General features: G+C 33.3%; 2 protein-coding genes across 4 annotated transcripts in view; one reads left to right on the forward strand and one right to left on the reverse strand.

The window, feature by feature from the left end:
• The first annotated feature begins 1,643 nt into the window (after window positions 1-1,643).
• LOC110102192 (pentatricopeptide repeat-containing protein At1g11900) lies at window positions 1,644-9,782 on the forward strand. Of its 2 annotated transcripts, XM_020830407.2 has the most exons (3): window positions 1,644-1,955; window positions 8,419-8,589; window positions 8,677-9,782. In XM_020830407.2, the coding sequence occupies exons 1-3, from the start codon at window positions 1,743-1,745 to the stop codon at window positions 9,478-9,480; spliced, it is 1,188 nt and encodes a 395-aa protein (XP_020686066.1). In that variant the 5' UTR covers window positions 1,644-1,742; the 3' UTR covers window positions 9,481-9,782. The 2 variants fall into 2 exon arrangements, with proteins under 2 accessions (XP_020686066.1, XP_020686065.1); XM_020830406.2 differs by having other exon boundaries at window positions 8,419-9,782.
• Window positions 9,783-13,787: 4,005 nt separating this feature from the next.
• LOC110102187 (adenylyltransferase and sulfurtransferase MOCS3-2) overlaps window positions 13,788-19,349 on the reverse strand; it is a 34,682-nt gene continuing 29,120 nt past the window's right edge. For both annotated transcript variants that reach the window (XM_020830398.2, XM_020830399.2), the window contains exon 12: window positions 13,788-14,430. In XM_020830398.2, the coding sequence (XP_020686057.1) occupies window positions 14,050-14,430 (381 nt within the window). In that variant the 3' untranslated portion in view covers window positions 13,788-14,049. The remainder of the gene's footprint in view (window positions 14,431-19,349) is intronic.

Below are 19,349 nucleotides of genomic sequence, written 5' to 3' on the forward strand. Positions count from 1 at the left end.
GATTAACAATATCAAAAGAAAAATTAGAGAAAGTCAAGTAACCCTTTTGAATATCTAATCTCGTTATGGTGAGCAAGTCTAATGATAAAAGCCTAATAATGTTTATTGACTTAAATATGCCCTACCTAGCATTATTGGTTTGGTACACTCAATTGTTAGATTCATCAAGCTGAGGTTCTTGTATCTCTTCTCTAGTTACCACAAAATCAAGAAAAATATGAAAAGAAATTCTAAGGTTGATAATTTCAATGACTTTATTAGTACATATTCAAAATTGAGGAGATATACCCACCGATGCTTAGTTTGGTTGCTGGACGAGTATGTTTGGGAATCCCCCAACTTGTGCTCAATTCCCCTCGAGCGGTAGCGCTTCTTAAGTGAGGCCTAATCAAGTGCGGGTCAGGAGGTTTTTGGGGTGGGTGCCTCGTCTCGGTTAGCCAATGATTAATCACACCGCCAAGCACCTTTTCGGGGGTGGCAGTGGGTGGATATCACATTCCTAAAAAAAATAAAAAAATTGAGGAGATATAACGTAAAGTTTAATCCCAAATAAATGAGTGTTTAATAAACACTCCAAAAAAATTTTGGGTTGCACGATCTTGCTGAAGCTAATTAAAATAAAACATGACATGATTCAAACATTCTTAAAAGATAACTCTTCTAAATTCATTCATGATGTTAGGAAGCTAACCAAAAAGTCATTGGTCTTAATAGTTAATTTCTTAACAAATTCAGAAGAATGCTTCACTATTACTATTTATTTCAGTAAGAAGAATTAACTCATTTAACTATATTTAAGAATGTAAAAGACTAAAAAGAGCATTTCAATAGCTTAAGCAATACCTTAACCATCCCTAATCAAGACTTAGTAGTTTTAAACATAATGAATTTACATGGGAGTTAATGGTTCGATCAAAAGCTTAAATTTTTTTAAGAAAGAATATGGAAAATAATTCTCTTTTTATTATGACAATAAGATAGTAGTTGGAGTCAAGCTTAACTATATTTAATGATAGGTGCCAAGCTTAACTACTTAGTCATGGACACATTAACACACATTCTCTAATCATCATTGCCTGATAGACTTATCTTTACCTTTAAACCCATCTAATTAAGGTTAGTATCTGTGACTCCCGATAATCTGTTATGAAAGAATTATTCTTTTATTATTTAATTTACATAATCAAAATTACTTAATTTTTTTTATTAATATAAATAGCAACATAAATAAAACTATCCTTCAAAACATATATATTTTATTTTTTCAAAATCATATATACTAATCAAGATATATACGATTATAATATATCTATCCTGCTCTAAATACAAAAAATAGCTAAATAAGTGAAAGAAATAAACTAACAATAAACTTGGAGAAGTCCAATCTGATCAATCTCACATACTTGCTTGTTTGTCCTGATTTGAAATTATTTAACTACATATAATGTCCTAAAAAATTCAACAAATAATCAAATCCTACTACTGAATTCAAAGCACGGCTAAAAAATAATATATATATCAACAATCAAATCATAATAATAAAAATCATATCATAAAAAATTAGAATAAAAATAATAAAACTCACTTATAGTATCATCTGTAAACAGTATACGATACGAAAACAGCAAAGCAGTATAAGATTGGCATCGGTAAATCAGGAGTGTCGAATTTAATCCTTTATCTTTCTAGTTTCTATTGGGTAAATGGTCTCGTACTCTCCCGATTAGGGTTGGCAGGCAGAGATGAATCGGTTTCGGATCCTGCCATTGCCGACGGTGAATTTGTGTCGGTTAAGTCTTGAACTTCTCTTCGACGGAGATATTGGCTGTGGTTGCGAAAGCTTCCCAAGGGCTTTTTTTTATGAAGTGGGTCGACTCAAGCCTGGAACTGGAGTAGAAAGCGGATTCCGCAGGCACCGCTTGAGTGGATCTCTAGGCTTCACTCATGCAAGATCGGTAATTTGCTCTCCTCACCGAGAAACTTTCAGCGGATAATTTCTTCATTTTTGCATTTTTATCTTTATGCGATATCTAATTTTAAGACATTTAGCTATTGAGCTACGGAAATTTTCTATTAGTTAAATGGGGAAAAAACAGCTAACTTGTGGTGGAATTCTCTCATTTTGCTATATTTTCTTCGCAATGCAATAATGTCTGTGAAGTAAAGTGTGCATAGCGACTCTTGTCTATGATAGTAAATTAAGTTTCAGAAACGTAATATTTGGAGAGTTCTTATTTCCAAGACCCTTATTAACAGTTTTGAAATTTGTCTGCGTTTTTCTGTTATTAGGGTATTTTTGGACGGAATGTCTGTAAGCGCTGTGTTAAAGAGGTTGGAAAATTAAGATGACGTTATTATTTTCCTTTGTTCGAATAAAATTTTTTAATTGTTCTGATTTTAACTGGAGTTGCGAGGTTTTGCACTCGATGCTTCCTATGATTGGTGTGGGGATAGATCTTAGCGTATTGTTGCACAAATTTTGTTCATCAGTTATCTTCTGTCTAATCTTAGATCACCTGGCGGATTTCTGCAACCTAAAAGTATCCCAACACACCATGTTTATCTTCAGTGATTAATACTGAAGAATGAGGATATAACTTCTATATTTAAGATAGAGTTGTTTAAACGAAAAGGCGCCTGAGGATTATTGTACAATTATAAAATTATTATGGAGAGTTGAAGATAAATTTCAAAAAATCATAATTTGGTTGGTGATGTTGTGATCTAGGGATCATATCATTAAGGGGATGATTAATTTTCCCACCACCTTAAAGAAGTTCATAAGATGAAGCTATTCTTACAATTTGAGGATAAGATCATAAAATATATATAAACTGACTGACCACGCTTACTAAAAATCTAATATCAGGTCTAGTGTGAAAAAGATAAATTAGTTTACCAACAAATTTTTTGTATCTATCTTTATCAATTGAAGAACTATTATCTTTGGTTTGAAGTTTAGCATTCAAATTCATGGGTGTATATGTTAGCTTACAACTTGACATTCATATTATTTTTAAGAGGTTTAACACATTTATATTGTGAGGCCGAGATACTTATATGAGATTGAGTCACCTACATTCCGAAAAAAAAAATATATTAAAATTTTTAATTCATTAATATTAAATTCCTTAGCTAGAAATCTCTTGAGTGTGCTCATTTTTTCTATAAAGCCTCCCATGTGGATGGATCTATCAACATATATAATCAACATAACAGATTCACGTCTAGGTGGTGTTCTTTTTACAAGGATAGTAGGATTGGCGGCTTGACATTGTATATATTCATAAAATTTGACTGCCTTGGTGAATTAGCCTAACCAAACATGTGAAGATTGCTCTAGGCCATAGAAGGTTCTTTTAAGTCGGTTGACTATGGTTGTTGTGGCAAGTATCTGATGACTAAAAGAAATTTTAATGTTGAAATTTTCTTCAGGATCACTATTAAGAAAGTTATTATTGACATCTAATTGATAAAGTGGCTAATCCAAGTCACTCACATGAGATAAGATCGCTCATACTATATTTGATTTTGTTTCAGAAAAATAATCTCTTGCTAATCGATCTCATTGGATTGTGTAAACTCAGTTGCCACAAGTCTTACCTTGAACTTCTTTGTTCATCCATCAGCCTTGTGCTTGATAAAAAATATGTTTGCAGCCCAGTGTCCACTCTCCTTGTGGCAACTGAATAATCTCTAATGTTTTGTTCTTTTCAATTGCTTGAATGTCTTCCCATATAGAATTTTTCTACCTTGGATTTTTCATTACCTGAAGAGTTGACTTTGGGACATTTACTTGGTTGATATTACTAACACATGATGGAAGTTTGAAGAAAGTCCCTCATCAAATATAAAGTTATAAATAGGGTGAATGGTGCTAGATCACTCATCTTTTCTCAAAGCAATTAGTGTATCAAGACCATAATCAATCAATTGATTATTCATGTTATAGCGGAGGTATTGCTTTGAGAATTTGTTAAGTGTCTGAACTCATATTGGACTGCTAAACTTGCTCAATATGTTTTGGGGGCTCCACTCATTGTTTTCTTTCCCTTTTGGAATAAATAAGCCTTGAATGATTTTTAATAATAGGTATAGATGGGCTTTTGGTGATGAGGGATGTTCATCCATATTAGAAAGAATTGGACTCTGAGGTTCATTTCTAGCTGGAAAGTCATAGGTTGGGCCTCGTAGACATGGTAGTGATATTGTAGTAGTAATGTTTGAAAGTTGAAGAATTCAGATATTCTCCCCATCGATTATCAATTTTGGATAATACAATTATGGTTCAATGAAATTCATGGAGTTTGTCATGTAATAGAAGAATGACTCTTATAACCTTTATGATTAAGGGTATGCCTTGTGAATATACATTGATAGCCTTGAGATCAAAGCAATGACTTTCTTCACACCCGAACTTGGAGTAGGATTGAGGAGCGGAGTTGAAGAGTAGGAGGGTTGAGGAGATTTGGGGTTTGCTCATATTTTGTGACTGAACATGGATATATGCAGAATGCCTGAACATTTCATGGAAATAGTATAGATAATTTCAGCGTTTGAGTAAGAGCTTAGGAATAATTAGCATAGAGTTTGAAAGTTGATAATATGAGAGGACATTCTATATTTATGAGATATGTTAAACTTCCCCCTAAAAATATTCAGGAACATGATATTTATTTTTTCTTTCATCTATCCATTTTGTTATGGTGTGCCAACACATGAGCTTTGTTGAACTATTTCCTTGATAGATAAATCATCAAGGATTGAGGCAAAACATTTTCTTGTATAATCAATTTTCAACACTTGTGTTTTTGTTTAAAAAAAAATGTGTGAAAAGGTTGGAGTAGCTCCAGAGGAAGATAAAATTAGAGAGTCTCCTTAGATGATTTGGTCATACAAAACGGCGGCCTCTCGATGACCTGGTTAGGAAAGTAGATGTAATAGATTTGGCTTATGTTAAGAACGTAGAGGTAAACCTAAAAAGACTTGGTTTGAAAATATTAGAAATGACCTTTCTTTATTAGATTTAAATGAGAATTTAACTCTTAACATGACACAATGGAGAAAAAAGATTCATGTAGCCAACCCCATATAGTGGAATAAAGGCTTGATGTTGTTGTGTTGTTTGAAATTGAGGTTGAATCATATTATGAAAGTTTAAATATTTGACTTATCAGATTTTTCTTTCATAAGGAATATCCATTTGATTCTAGTTTGATCATTTATGAAGCAAATAACTCAATGATTCCGCACAAATTTTTAATTATTTATGATCCCTAGATAAGAATTTCTCACATGTTTTGAAAACTAACAAGTTAAGCTTGAGAATTCTTTTTCCTAAATAATTAAGGAAGTATATTTTTATGTACAAGTTTGAATGTCTTGACTGATAGTAAATTAGTAACACAATAAGATTTCACTATTCTTATTGGAATCTAAACATCAGGAGGATAATTTTCACCAAGCGATCCAACCTTAATAGCTTGTTTTCATGTAGAGCCAACTTTAGGAGATGGAAGTCTTAAACACATCTCACGCTGCCAATCTTCTTTTCTCATTCCAAGTCATGAAATTCACAAAGATTAGAAAGAAATTTGTCATTGCAGTTTAGATCAAAGATGAGTTTATTGACATTTGACAAATAATATGTTATAATCATTGTTTGACACAATTAAGATTTAATTTATTTAAGATGCAAACGAACCAAATTCCAGGAACTTCGGATAGTAAACCATCAGCAATTTTAACATTAATTCCCTTATTGCATGATTTATGATTTTCTATAATTGTGATATCAGCCGTCATGTGATATAAGGCACCAAAATCTACAGTTCACAACCCTTGGTTAACCTTGTCTACATTTGAGTCATTTATAATGTTTGGCCTTATGAATTTATACCAATCACGGTGGGGGTAGCTATATAGTTGGTTTTTATTGAATTAACTTTTTTTTTTTTGGAGTGTCCATCTGTTCTGTGTTGATTAAGTTCAGTCATAAAGGAGTAGAATTTTACCTTTTGGCAGCAATGTTTTATTTGGTCATATAAGAGTAAAAATTTCATCCTAAAACTCAATTAGAGAAAAAACGTCGATGAATACTAGAGATCAACAAATCAAATTAGGAAAGCCTAATCAATGGATTTACGGTTGTAGGAGGTTGATGATCAACGAAGGAAGATCAGTGGAGCAAAAGCAATGAATGGTTAGTAGTAGGTAGGATGACTTTTGGAGTTTGATGAATGCAAGAGATAAACGGATCACTCTTTGAAAGCTTGATCAAATGGAATTGCATTTGCAAGAGATTAGTTGCTCAAGAGATGACTTCACGTAGAAGCTAGAGCCTTGTGGCCCGTGATAAGACCAAAATTTGATGGCGATGAGTGGGTGACAAGCTGATGAAGTGAGTCATGAACAGAAGTCAAAAGAACTAGTCATGATTAAAAATAGTTAAAGGCAACTTGTGATGACGAAAGATGTAAGCGATGAAAACAATACAGGCAATTTCAAAGGCGACATAAGCGATGCAAGCAATGTATTCATGAAGTTGAGGGAAACATAGGCAAGGTGCGAAAGATTGATAAATGTGAATCATGAGATGACTTAAGTAGGGACGGTTTAATGTCATCACTTTGGGTGAAAGCGGATCGATGGGGGGAACCATAAATGTTACAGATGAGGAGGCTTAATGCAAAGAAGAATGTTCAATGCATTCCAGCTCTTGATTAGCCATCAGGTGAAGAGAATCTTGAGGCTCAACTTGAGCACCATCAGATGATGGAGATAAATCCTTCGAGTCAAAGAGTAGAGGGATGCGCGGATCATAATCTACGCTTTGATTCTATAAATAAATCGAATAGGGGAGTTATATTCATCTTTCTACCCTTTCGAACAATCAAGGGGAAAAATAAATAGAGGAGAGAAAGTTATTTCTTTTTTATTTCATTATATTCCTTATTAATTTCCCATTACATTATATTAGCCCTCAATTTTATTCCCTAAAACATGAAACAACATTATAGAAATAAAGGAAAAGAATAATCATGCTAATTAATTTGTGTTCCTAATATGATCGTTATAGTTGAATTTCAATATATATATATATATATATATTATAGGTAAATCAATATCTAATAATTGTTATGATTCCATCTGAACTAATTAATTGACTGCTAAGTAATATGTTTGGTGATTATGCATATTATGTTTTATATGTTAGATTGCTTTATTTTTCTTTTGCAAAACTTTAATTCTAGATAAAATCAAATAAGTCAGTTTAGGGAAAATGTCAAACGTCTCAACCCTAAACTAAACCAAACCAAACCAAATAAATCAATTTTATCAATTTGGTTAACATTTTTGGATTAGCCCTTTTTTCTGGGGCGGGCAGCGGCGCGTGGCAGTGGGCAGGGGGCGGGGGCAGCTGGCAGAGGGCAGGATTTCGAAATTTTTTGAATTAAACGGGTTGGCGGGTTGACCCGGCAACCCGCCGGGTCAACCCGAACCCGTTTTTTGAAACGGGTCGATTTCTGGAACCCGAACCCGACCCGTTTTGAAATCGGGTCGGGTCCAACCCGTCGGGTCCGGGTCGGGTTTTCGTGTCGTGTCAAAAATTGACACCCCTAACTTCAAGCATGTTTGTATGAACTTTTTTTGTTTTTCATTTGCATATCTATTGACAACATTGGCACCATTATTGTCATCATTGTAGAGAATCTTCTATTATTCATTTATTTTGTTCATTTCCTCGATTTGAATGAGAAAATTATGTTTGCTTTTCCACCGTCTTCATTATTAGTGTGATAAGTAGGTACGATTTTGATGGTACAAAATTTTTTATTTCTTGATTGCTTTCATTCCACTTACATGAATTTTGTTGACAAATGAGGCTGAAAACATGAGAAGGTGTGAAATAGCAAGTTCCTTATAGTATAAATGGTTTTGCTATCTATTGCCCTCCAGTTAGAAACTTTAAATGTTTATTGAAGTTTTCAAAGAGTCAAAGTTGAACAAAAATTTTAATTACAGTTTTGAATTTTTTTTAATGTTAAAAGTACCCAGCTAGCTCTTGCTTTTCTTCTCTATATTGTTCATTTGAATGATTCAAGTGAAACATTCTTTGATGTGCGTCCTCAAGGCACCTGTAAATAAAAACCAATCTTAAAATGGGATGATAGAGTCTAAAATAAAGGAATAGAAATTACTATATTTCAAGCTTATTTTTTTAAATCAAGGTTTGGATTTGAAGATTTCCCAGCTAGCTTTCTCTTTGACATTGCAGATGCTTAAATAAGTTCTATTAAATAACTATAAGATGGGATGTAAGGCTTTTATCCCTAATTTTATGATTAGGAGTTTTATTTTGCATATAGTTTTCCTTTGTCTACTTTTTATTTCTGATTTCTGCTCTGGTACCCACAGAAATCGATCATTGGCAACCCCTTCCCAGCTAAATTTATGTTATCAAGCTCAGCCAACCAGTCTGACCTAGCAACAGTAGTTGTCCATCGCCGGAAAATTACAACAGGCACTTCAATCACTGATGATTTGACAAAGGCCTTGGAACATTTCTTTTCAAGTGAGAAACATGAAGTATGTTGCGCAAAGGAAATGTGTAGTTTATTCATTCAGAAACTCTCCAAAGTTGGAAATTTATCAGATGCGTCGTCTTTTTTACAGTACCTTCATGATCGACAAATACATCCTGATCTGAATACATACAACTTGCTTCTAGCTGCGGCAGGAGAAACTGGTAACTTTGATCTCTTCTGTGATATCTTCCAGAAATTACTACTTTCGAAACTGCCTCCTGATTTAATTTCATATCTTAACATTTCAAAGGTTCTTCCAAGTTTGTCTGACTCAAAACTGCTAAAATTCATTAGTGAAGTTTCAGAAACAACAGCCCATAGTGATCCTACTGTAGTAAACAGGATTATCTTTGTCACCGCCAAGTCTGGTCAAATTGATAGAAGTTTGATGATGTTTGAAGAACTGAAGAATCATGAATGTAAAATTGACACTGTAACATTTAATACAGTCCTGGCTATATTAGGTAGAGCTGGTCGAGTTGACAAAATGCTCTCTGAATTCTCATTAATGAAAGAGCTTGGTTATTCTCCGGACATTGTCACTTATGACACATTGATCAATTGCCTTCGAAGGCTTGGAAGATTGGACTTGTGTAAAGCTTTTGCAGAAGAAATGCTTCGTAGAGGATTTGAGTTGGATTTGCAAGCTTATACAGCACTTATTGATGGACTTGGAAGGGCAGGTCATGTTAATGACGCAGTGATATTGTTTGGTGAAATGAAGAAGTGTCACCGTCCTTCAATATATGTGTATCGTTCAATGATCAGTAATTTGAAAAAGTTTGGAAAAATAGAAGAGGCAATGGATTTGTTGAAAGAGATGAATTCAAGTACTTCAAAGCTTGTTGGCCCTGAAGATTTTAGAAAGAGAAGGGGCAGGGTACACGAATGAAGAGGAATACCCCTGAAAGCTTTTGATTACTTAGGCTTCATTTAAGATGACTTTTTTTACTGTTTTATAAAACAATTTTTTAGTCTAAAAAATTGTTAAATTAAAAAATTTTGTACTAAAAAGTTACCTCAGAAATCAATAAGAAAGCCGTCCCACACAAAGTCTTAATGTAGAACTTTTGATTGTGGCAATGATTGTATCTGATATATTGACCAGACATTTATAAATTTTTTAGTAGGTATGTAAATAAATTTATATTGAAGAGTAAGGGAAATCATATAGATCAAAGCAATTATACTTGATTTGATTTTTCTTGCATGCTATGGATTAATATGTAGGCATTTGATTTTGGAAATTGTTGTTTCTTCTCTAGATAATCTAACTTTGCATTAGGTTTATGAAGAGAGATTTTAAAAAGTTTTCCAATTCAAACTTATCAACACCTTCATATGAGAAAAAATTGATGAAAAGCAAAATAAAAAAAGAAGCCAAACAGAGAATGAATCATAGAAAAAAATGCTGGTAATCGATCTAGAAAAATTTCTATTAGATTTAGGTTTATAAATTCCTATTAGTGAATTTAGTTCTAATATTCAAGATCAAATATGACAATCATACTTATAAATAAGACCATATCAGCCTTATAGGTATGGCTTTCTTAAAACTAAATTTGGGAATAAAGATAAACGTTTCAATCATAGATGATTTGATAAGTATTCTAAATGATTAGAGTATAGTATATATGAAGATGACTAGGCATTTAATTAAAATGAATTTTAAAATTGAAAAAAAATTTTTTTTTTTGAAAAACGTTGGAGGTCATGACAATATTCATAATAAGACAAAACTTAAATGAAATAGATCGATTCAATATATTTATTTTGTCTTCCAGAATTAATATGATCATACAAAATGTTTGCCAATTGTGTGAGGTTTCTTTTATGACAGATTAGTTTTTTAAGAACATGAGTGTGGAAAAATAAAAAATCAAGAAAATTCTTTTCAATAATAGGTGTATTTTTTGGCTGAACATAATAACGACAAAAATAATGTGTGGCTAAAAAATATTCTTGAGAATTTTAAATTAATTATGCCTAACATTCAGTAAGATATCACATGTACTATGTTGATTACAATAACAACCTTCATAACTAAGGAAATTGGCTATAACTATTTTTCTATTTCAGTTGATGAATCTTAATAAATAATTATAATGTTGTGATATCTTTGTCGTAGATGTCAAGACATAACAAATTTATATTTTTTTGAGTTGAAATATTCTACACAGTTATTGATATGCAATTTCAAGAGTTGGATAATCGTTTTAGAGAAGAAATACTTAGTTACTACTGTTTATTGCCTATTTGAACAAAGATGTCTCAAACGAAGCCTTAATCTGCATAAGCCTCTTAGATGCCAATGAATTTATGAAATCTGGATGGAATGTGGATTAATTAATCTGTGTTTTTAGGGGGAGGGTTAATTAATCTTAATCCTATTGTTGATTTTTTTTTTTTGAAACTTTAGGTGCTTCGAATGTGGGCTCACGGTAGGAAATTTTTTATTCTACCAACAGGCCACACGAGCGAGCCCCTATTGTTGATTTTGTTCAGCTGCTTTTGCATTCATTGATTTTTTGTTGGATGATTCTCTCGTGTAATATTTTTGACTTTTATGTGGGCTCTCTCTGATTTCGTTATCTTTGTTGCTACGTGGATCGTTGGCTTTTATTTGTCTTTTTTATTTTTAATTTTTTGGCTTTGATTTGTCTTGATGCCTTTTGTTTTTCTATGTTATGTGCTGTTGGCCACAGTATTGTTCAGTTTGAATATCTCTACCTGTTCTGGTTTTTTACTTCTCTTTCGATTTTAATGCAGACTATGATGTCTTAATAAATAATTTGTTTTGTACTCATTTTAAAATAGATCTAAAGACTTTAAAATTCATTTTGATCTAATTTTTTTTATTTGCTAATTGCTATGAAGTTTAAAGTAGAGCAGGTAGGCTTCGGGTAGGTGGGGAGCGATGGGATATCATTATTGGTTTTACATATACATTTGAAGAGATACTTTGCTGCCAAGTAGGGATCTTGCAGCATGTTTTCTTTATTCTCTTTGAGACTAATGTTGAGATTAGGGGTGTGAGGGAGTCAAGCGAATTTCTGAGCCAGCTCGTTTGATGAATGGCTCGTGAGTCGAGGTCGATATTTTTGTATTAAAAAGTTATTTTAGAAAGCAGTAAGAATATTGTCCTAAATGAAGCCAGCTTTTTTATTGTTTTCTAAAGCAATTTTTTAGTACAAATGTTTCAAATTTTAAAAATTTTTATGCTAGATAATTGTTTTATTAAGCAGTATAAGAGTTGTCTCAAATAAAATCATAATCATCAGATCCACCTTTCAATAAAATGTGTGAGAGAGAGAATAAGTGGAAAATTATTTTTGAAATTTGGATGAATTTTTTAAGTATTTACCCTACTCGACCCGTTTTATCAAACGGGTCGAATCTGCAAACCCGAACCCGACCCGTAACCCAGATTTTCTGGGTCGGGTTTTAGGGTTGGGTCAAAAGTTGACACCCCTAATAGTGTACATTCATGACACCTTAATATATATCAACATTTGATAGAAATTCACCTAAATTTAGGTACCCTAAATATCCAACAAAGTTTACATAAATTTAAATAAAAGCTTTTTTTTTACAACATGAGGTCCTTTTTCTTGAGTTGATTATTCTGGCTGATGGAATCTCTCAAAATTTAGATCATTTTGGGTTGGTCCAGATTAGGCTCATAGTTTTCACAGTTTAGCTAATCTTTAATGTAGAATTATTAAAATGTTTAACACAATCATGGATCCGCTAAAATATGTTATAAAGAAAGATCTATTATATTCATCTCTCTATAGTTTGTTGGATAAAAGTTTGACCCGCAACTAAAAGGTCTTGGATTTAAATCTATATGAGATAATAACATGGAGACAACTTAGATTTCGTTTGAGACGGCTTTCTTATTGCTTCTTAAAGCGGTTTTTTAGTACAAAATTTTTAATTTTTTTATTAGGAAGGCTTCGTTTGAGACGGTTTTTTTATTGCTTCTTAAAGCAACTTTCTAGTACAAAAATTTTAATTATTGAACTAGAAAGCTGCTTTAAGAAGCAGCAAGAAAGCCATCACAAACGAAGCCTTAGTCTTAATCTGATATAGTGGTCATGATAAAATAATAAAACTTATAGAGAATCATTTTTATTTTGCCCTTCATAAGGTAAGATGTCGCCTGCATTATTAGTCAATGTTGGACTTGCCAATTTGGCAAGGTGATCAATCAGACCATTGGACCATGCGTACTTCTGCTCATCCCAAATTCTTCTTAGATATATATCAATAGGGACTTAATTCCTACTCCATCAAGGGCCGCTTGCAAATAAATTTTTATTTTTATTTTTATTTTAATTTTTTTGCAAATACGACTATCTATATTATAGTTGACTACTTCTCTAAGATGACCAACTTTTTTACTTTGCAAGAAGGCAACTAATTCTTCACACATAAATTTTTAGGTTTAATTTGGGACGATTTTCTTATTTTTTAAAGTAAATCTTTTTAATAAAAATTAAAATTTTTGAACTAGAGAGCTATTTAAAAAAAATAAAAAATTTTATATTAAAGAGCTGTTTTTAATAAAAAATTAAAATTTTTGTACTAGAGAGTTATTTTAAGAAGTAAGAAAGTCGAATCATAGGACAACTTTCATATTGCTTCCTAAAACGACTTTCTAATATAAATTTTTTTAATTCAAAAAAAATATATATATACTAAAAAGTTATTTTAGAAAGTAACAAAAATGCTGTCCCAAAAGAGGCCTTAATCTGTTACAATTTTGTTCAACTTCACAGGCTTCTCACTTCTATTAATTTATTTATGCAAATTACACAATACATAGAACTCACCAATTTGTTGCTAAGCATTTCAGCATAAGAACGTAGATCAAATGCATGAACGGAATTATAAATAAAAATTTGCATAAATAAAAGTCTTAACATACCATGAAATACTCACTAAAGGTGAATGAAGAAGGATTTATGAGTTAAAATCTAAATGGTTTAGATAAATAAAGTTTTGTTAGGGACGATTTTTTTACTGCTACTTAAAGCAATTTTTTAATACAAAAATTTTAATTTTGTATTAGAAAACTGCTTTAAGAAGCAGCATGAAAATCATCTCAAACGAAGCCTAAGTACGATGAATTATATCAATAACCTTGGGTTAACTCATGCAACACGACAGGAGAAACGACGATAATTCGATATATTTAAGGATATTCATAGAACTGATCCCAAATAATTTGAATAGACACTAATGATGATGATGTTGACATATTTTAAAGAGTCAAGTGTCCTAGACAAGTCAATAAAAAAGTCACAAACACAATATACCTGTGATAGAACATCTCTAATCCATCTAAAATTCAGTCAACTTACAACAACATTCTTCTTCTCTCAATCCTTAACAGAAGGTCAGATAATGAATTACAAGCATTTTCCCTATAAATAGCACCTTCTTTGTAAGTTTCCTAATATATAGGAAATGAAGGATCGACATCTTGAGCCCATGACTCGAGTCCCCCAATAATATCTTTTGCTAGAGGAAAACCATTCTTGTTTAGGAAATCAACTGCTCTCTGTGAATCATTTCCTCTTCTACAAACTACATAAAGTGAAGCAGCTTTACCTGAATCCTTTGCTACTTCTTTCAAATGTGAATCAACAAGTGATATCTGATCCTCCAATGCAGATAATGGAATGTTAATGGATTCAGGAATAGCTGTGATTTTGAAGTGATGTGCAGGGCGTACATCTACTAAAATATGTGGTTCCTGTTTATCAATCAGATCTTTGTACTCTCTACTTGTGATTCGAGCACTGTCAGAAATTAAACTTAGCTTCGGGCGAGCCTACAGTAGCAACAAAAATAATGCAGAAACAGATGGTTATACTGAAGCTCAGCTCAATGTTGATAATGCTTCTTTATCATGAATCTAATTGAGATAAGGTGAAGCAATAAAGAAAGTATGAAACGTGTTAATTACATTATTAGGCTAAGAATTGTGATAAATATTATACAGCAAAACAGAATATGCTAATCCTATGCAAAGCAATTCAGAGTAGGGGTGTCAATATTTGGCATGACCCGAAAACCCGAATTGAACCCAACCAAAAATTTCGGGTTAGGGTCAACCCGAACCGAAACGGGTCGGTTTCGGGTTCAACAATTCGACCCATTTAAAAAATCGAGTCAGGTTCAGATTGACCCGTTTTTTACCAAAAAACTCGATTTTGACCCGAAAAGTGGAGATTTACCCGTTTTTGGATCTGAAAACTAGCAGTTTTTTGTTGGCACCGGGTCATTCGGGTCATGTCGGGTTGACCCGGACCCGAAGCGGGTCGGGGTCCGGAAAACCGACCCGTTTGCAATATGGGTCGGTTCAGGTTGACCCGAATAGTGCCGGGTCAATTTCGGGTTCAACCCGACCCATGACCCGAAATTGACACCCCTAATTCAGAGTTCTTAAATTCAACATATTCGAACAAAAATGACATTCCCAGGGTTCAATTCAAGCCCCTATGTAGTTTGAGGGTCATTCATTTTGCTCAAAAGATCATTTCAAAAATTTGTTCTACTTCTAGAATGCCCGTTTAGGCCAGTATAAAGCCCTTGAAATTTTACAAATAATTGTGTAAATCTTTAATTTATTAATTTACATAAATATAATGTTATTCATAAATCATAACTAAGATTCTAAGTTCGCTGTGAATCAATAAAAAGAGATTTATTTAGGGAAATTAAAAAAAAAAAAAAAAAGGGAAACTAGGCAGATAACATTTCAAATTTAACCTGCAAGTGAGAGATCAAACAGTAGATTTCATGGCTATGGTGGAAGTTTGAAGTATTAAGGTTTAGCAAATTTGCAAGTGTATAGTTTAAAAAAGGATATATGATGTCTTGATCATAGCGATGGACAATGCTGACAGAGAGGAAAATAAATATTTTGCTTATAGACTTTTTGAAGGAAGTTGTATTTCCTAACATGGTCACTTTTTCATGGAAAATAAATTTGATTTCAAAGCCTTGGAGCTGTCCAATTGGAGATAAAACAACATTCAAAGATCTGAGACCTATAGAGGCTATAACATGAAGTTTTTCTTAGTAAAATTGCTCTTAGTCATTTTTTTTTTAAAGGACAAGGTTCACACTGTGAGCTACGAATAGAACCTGAGTAGGGACCCCATGGTTTCCGTTGCTCAACACACGATTATTAATCGGACCAAGGCTGCCGCTTTCAAAGAGAAATGCAGTCAAACTTGACTATTACGCTGATCGCTACTTCAAAGCCCTCCCCATCATGCCAAGGAGCATGAAATGGGGGAGATTAATGCAGATTAGTCTGGGAAGACGTAGAATGATTTAAGAATGAAAGGAGAGAATGGCTTCTAACTACTGCAAAAACTCCCTTGGCATCTGTCATCCTTTATTGAAATATTGGGAGGAAGAAACTTGGCAGAAGAGAGAGAGAGAGATTCGGTGGCAATATCTATCTCCCTTGAGGAAATGCAGAAATTACACAGCATTGATGAAATATGCGATCACATTCCATTCCAATTGTGATCAGCATGCATAATACATTTTTATAAGTCTATGCATACCACTGCAAAAGCTCAATGAAACAATTTCTATGTGGCTCAGCCAATTGGTCCTACTTTAAGCAATGCCACATATTTATAAAATGAAAATTGTACCAAAACATATGGCAATTAGTCTGTGTATGTTGACATATAAGAAAAAATACATGGGATTATTTGTAAAATTGATAGACTGCCTTAGAGTGCCTCTCATGAGATGTACAGTCTAAATGTGAATCAAATTGTTCAAAAGGATATTTCTCATGGTAGTGGTAAACATCGAAACCGGAAATCAAAAACTAAAAATAATTGGGTGTTTCTCTGGTTTTTGGTCTCTCGGCCTTTACTCATGTGCGTGTGGCTGATAATTCGGTTGGTAGCCTTTGTTCTGGGTGGTCGTATGGTTTGCTTGTCTTAGTTGGATGGTGGAGCTCGTTCTTTGGCTTCTTCGGGGGTTTTCCCCCTTTGTGTGGTTCTGATGGTAATATGGTTGTGGGCTTTTCTGCTTTAGTTTATTTTTGTTCTTTGTTTTTTGCATGTGGTTTTCCTGCTTGCTGTGGATCTTCTTGAATTTGTTGGAAGCAAGTTGCTGCTCCTTTGGTTGGCTTTGGTTTTTTGTTTATTTTATTGTTTAATTATAATTAGTAGATCCAATAGCTCTTAGGTTTTACTTTAAAGGCTGTATTTTTAGTTGAGCTTATGGATTTTTTAGGACTTGTAATTCCCCTTTTAATCAACGCGTAGGCCCCTCCGTGGGTTTTAAACAAAAAAAAAAGGAGAAGTAAGCATAAATAAAAAATAAAAAAAATATGGGAGAAGTAAACCTAAACTAGCTAATTAACTCAGTCCCTAAACTAGACCAACCTAGTTGAGTTGAGTTATTTCGTCAAACTAACTCATTTATGGGGACTTGTTTAAGCCAGCCCATTTAAAACCAATTTTTTGCTGATAACCACCTTCATCATTAATTATTATCTTTCAATTAAATGGGAAATCTAGCCTACATGAAAGATGAATTCATGCTATTCCCTAAAACAATGACCATAAAATAACTATTGGTAAGGAAAGAAGTAAAAAAAGGTAGAGCAGAGGGGGTAGCCTGCTTGAAAAAATATATAAGCGGTGAAATTTGGCTCAGTTGTTAAGAAAAGAAATTATAAAAGAGAGAAGAAATATAAATAAATAAAAATAAAAATAAGGGGAACTAATCTTGACTGAGAAAAAGATAATAAGAGGAAAGAGGCCAAGACCAATCAAAAAGGAAAAATAAAAGTGAATTAAGAGGGCAAGTCATATGAACAGAAGGTGATCCTTGGGATCCGCATCCCTCCATTATCAATTCATTGATTTTATCCTCATTATTTCCACGATGACAATTCTATCTCTATACAAAGCTAGAGAAGAATCTTATCATGGTAACGCGGATAGATTATCGCAGGGCTATCCAACCTTGATCACGAACATTCTCATGAACCATGTCTCTATTGATGCCATAACAGGAATGGGTTTGAGTTTAGTACCCAATGGGTATGACTTGTGTCACAGAAGTGACCAGATTAATGACTTGGTTAAAAAGCAATTGAGAAATAGTGCTACTATAGATTGAGGGGGTAGCAAATCTACAGCAGAAGGGGTAGCCTGCTTGCATTGCACATTATCAATCCATTGATCCTAAGGGAGGAAAGACACCAAGGCCAATCAAACCTCACTGTACGGATTTGCAATAATATTAATACTCGATGAAATAGAATTGAGAAAAAATATTAAGATTTTAAAGACTTTAAATTAATCGCTCTTCACAATAGTGGTCACGCAAAATTGTAAAAAACAGTTTAAAAATTTATGAAAAACAACAATATGCAGCATTTAGCTGTCAACAACATCATCGTCTCCTACACATTACACAACTGCCAAGAAGTTCAAAGCTCCTACCTTGTGAAAGAATATCCATTGCAACGTCTAGACCTTATGCAATACCATTTTTAAATTACCACTATGTTTATGCTTGCATGGATCTATAAAAACCAGTTGAAAGGTTTGATCAAAGATAAAGGCACCACCATAGTATTCAAAAATGTTTTTCTGACTTATAACAAGCTCATAGATGGCCATCTAGATTTGATTGCTCAAAGTTTAAACCTAAAATTAGCAGGCAAATGGAATGTTAGCACAAATCAAGTTATTGAATTCCACATGTCCCTAAGATCTGGGGATCAAACATCTAGTAGGTGATAAATCAAATCGCCTATGATCACAATTTGGACATTAAAACATAAAAAGATCACATTTGTGGAAGTTTTAATTATTTGATTTCACGAAAAATTGATAAAGATGGTGATTCTCATATCACAACAGTACAACATTGAGAATGAGTAAGATCATACTTGTTAACGGTGAATGACGTGCTATAGCACAAAGGTCCCTTTGGAGCCATAGCGAAAAGCGCACGGCGCGACTCGCGCCATTTTAAACATAGTACAAACTATATAAGAATTATAAAATAATAAGCATGAATATGAAATATCATTAAATTGAAAGACAAGCTATTATAATAATAAAATATAATCATAATCATATATAAGTTCAAATAAACAACACCCAAATATCTCATAATTCAAAATATTACAATCATTTTTTTGCGGGCTCCGAAAATTCGAGGCCCGACCTCCTTTGCTTTAAGGGGAATTTTAACGAATTAGGTTCCGGGATAAATTTCAAAAGGCAAATTGGATTTGTAGATAAGACACTACCAAGAGATTGCACCCTCATTTTGCGAGGACTTTATGATTTGAGTTCTGGTTTCCTATAGACGCAAACCCCTATAGTTAATTACCCCTCTCAATAGCAAGAGAGAACTTTCGATTAAGGCTAGTCGTCAATCAAATACGTAGAAATACGTGTTATTTGGCATATAGTAGCAACATGAGTTTGGTATTTGAAAATTTAATATTTAAAATTTGAAAATTTAACCATCTTGCACTTAAAGTGGATGGTGGGGGAGTGATGATGGACCCGATCAAGATCCCATGGTTTCATGGTCCCAGGTCTACTTAGTCAGAGGAGGTGGTCGACCCAACTTGACAGAAGGATCCTTGTCGGCAGCCATAGGTTGCATCGTCCAAGGGTACCTTGTAGACTTGGGGGGAGTATTTGTCTGAGGGGACAAATTTGAATCCACCTTAGCTAACAGAGG

This window comes from Dendrobium catenatum, unplaced genomic scaffold (genome assembly GCF_001605985.2).
Source record: "Dendrobium catenatum unplaced genomic scaffold, ASM160598v2 fragScaff_scaffold_156, whole genome shotgun sequence".
In the NCBI taxonomy this organism is placed as follows: Eukaryota; Viridiplantae; Streptophyta; class Magnoliopsida; order Asparagales; family Orchidaceae; genus Dendrobium; species Dendrobium catenatum.

Coding starts and splice junctions, on each gene's coding strand:
- LOC110102192 (XM_020830406.2), top strand. CDS start 1,743: ATGAATCGGTTTCGGATCCTGCCATTGCCGACGGTGAATTTGTGTCGG. Junction 1,956..8,418: donor GCTTCACTCATGCAAGATCG/GTAATTTGCTCT, acceptor TGGTACCCACAG/AAATCGATCATTGGCAACCC.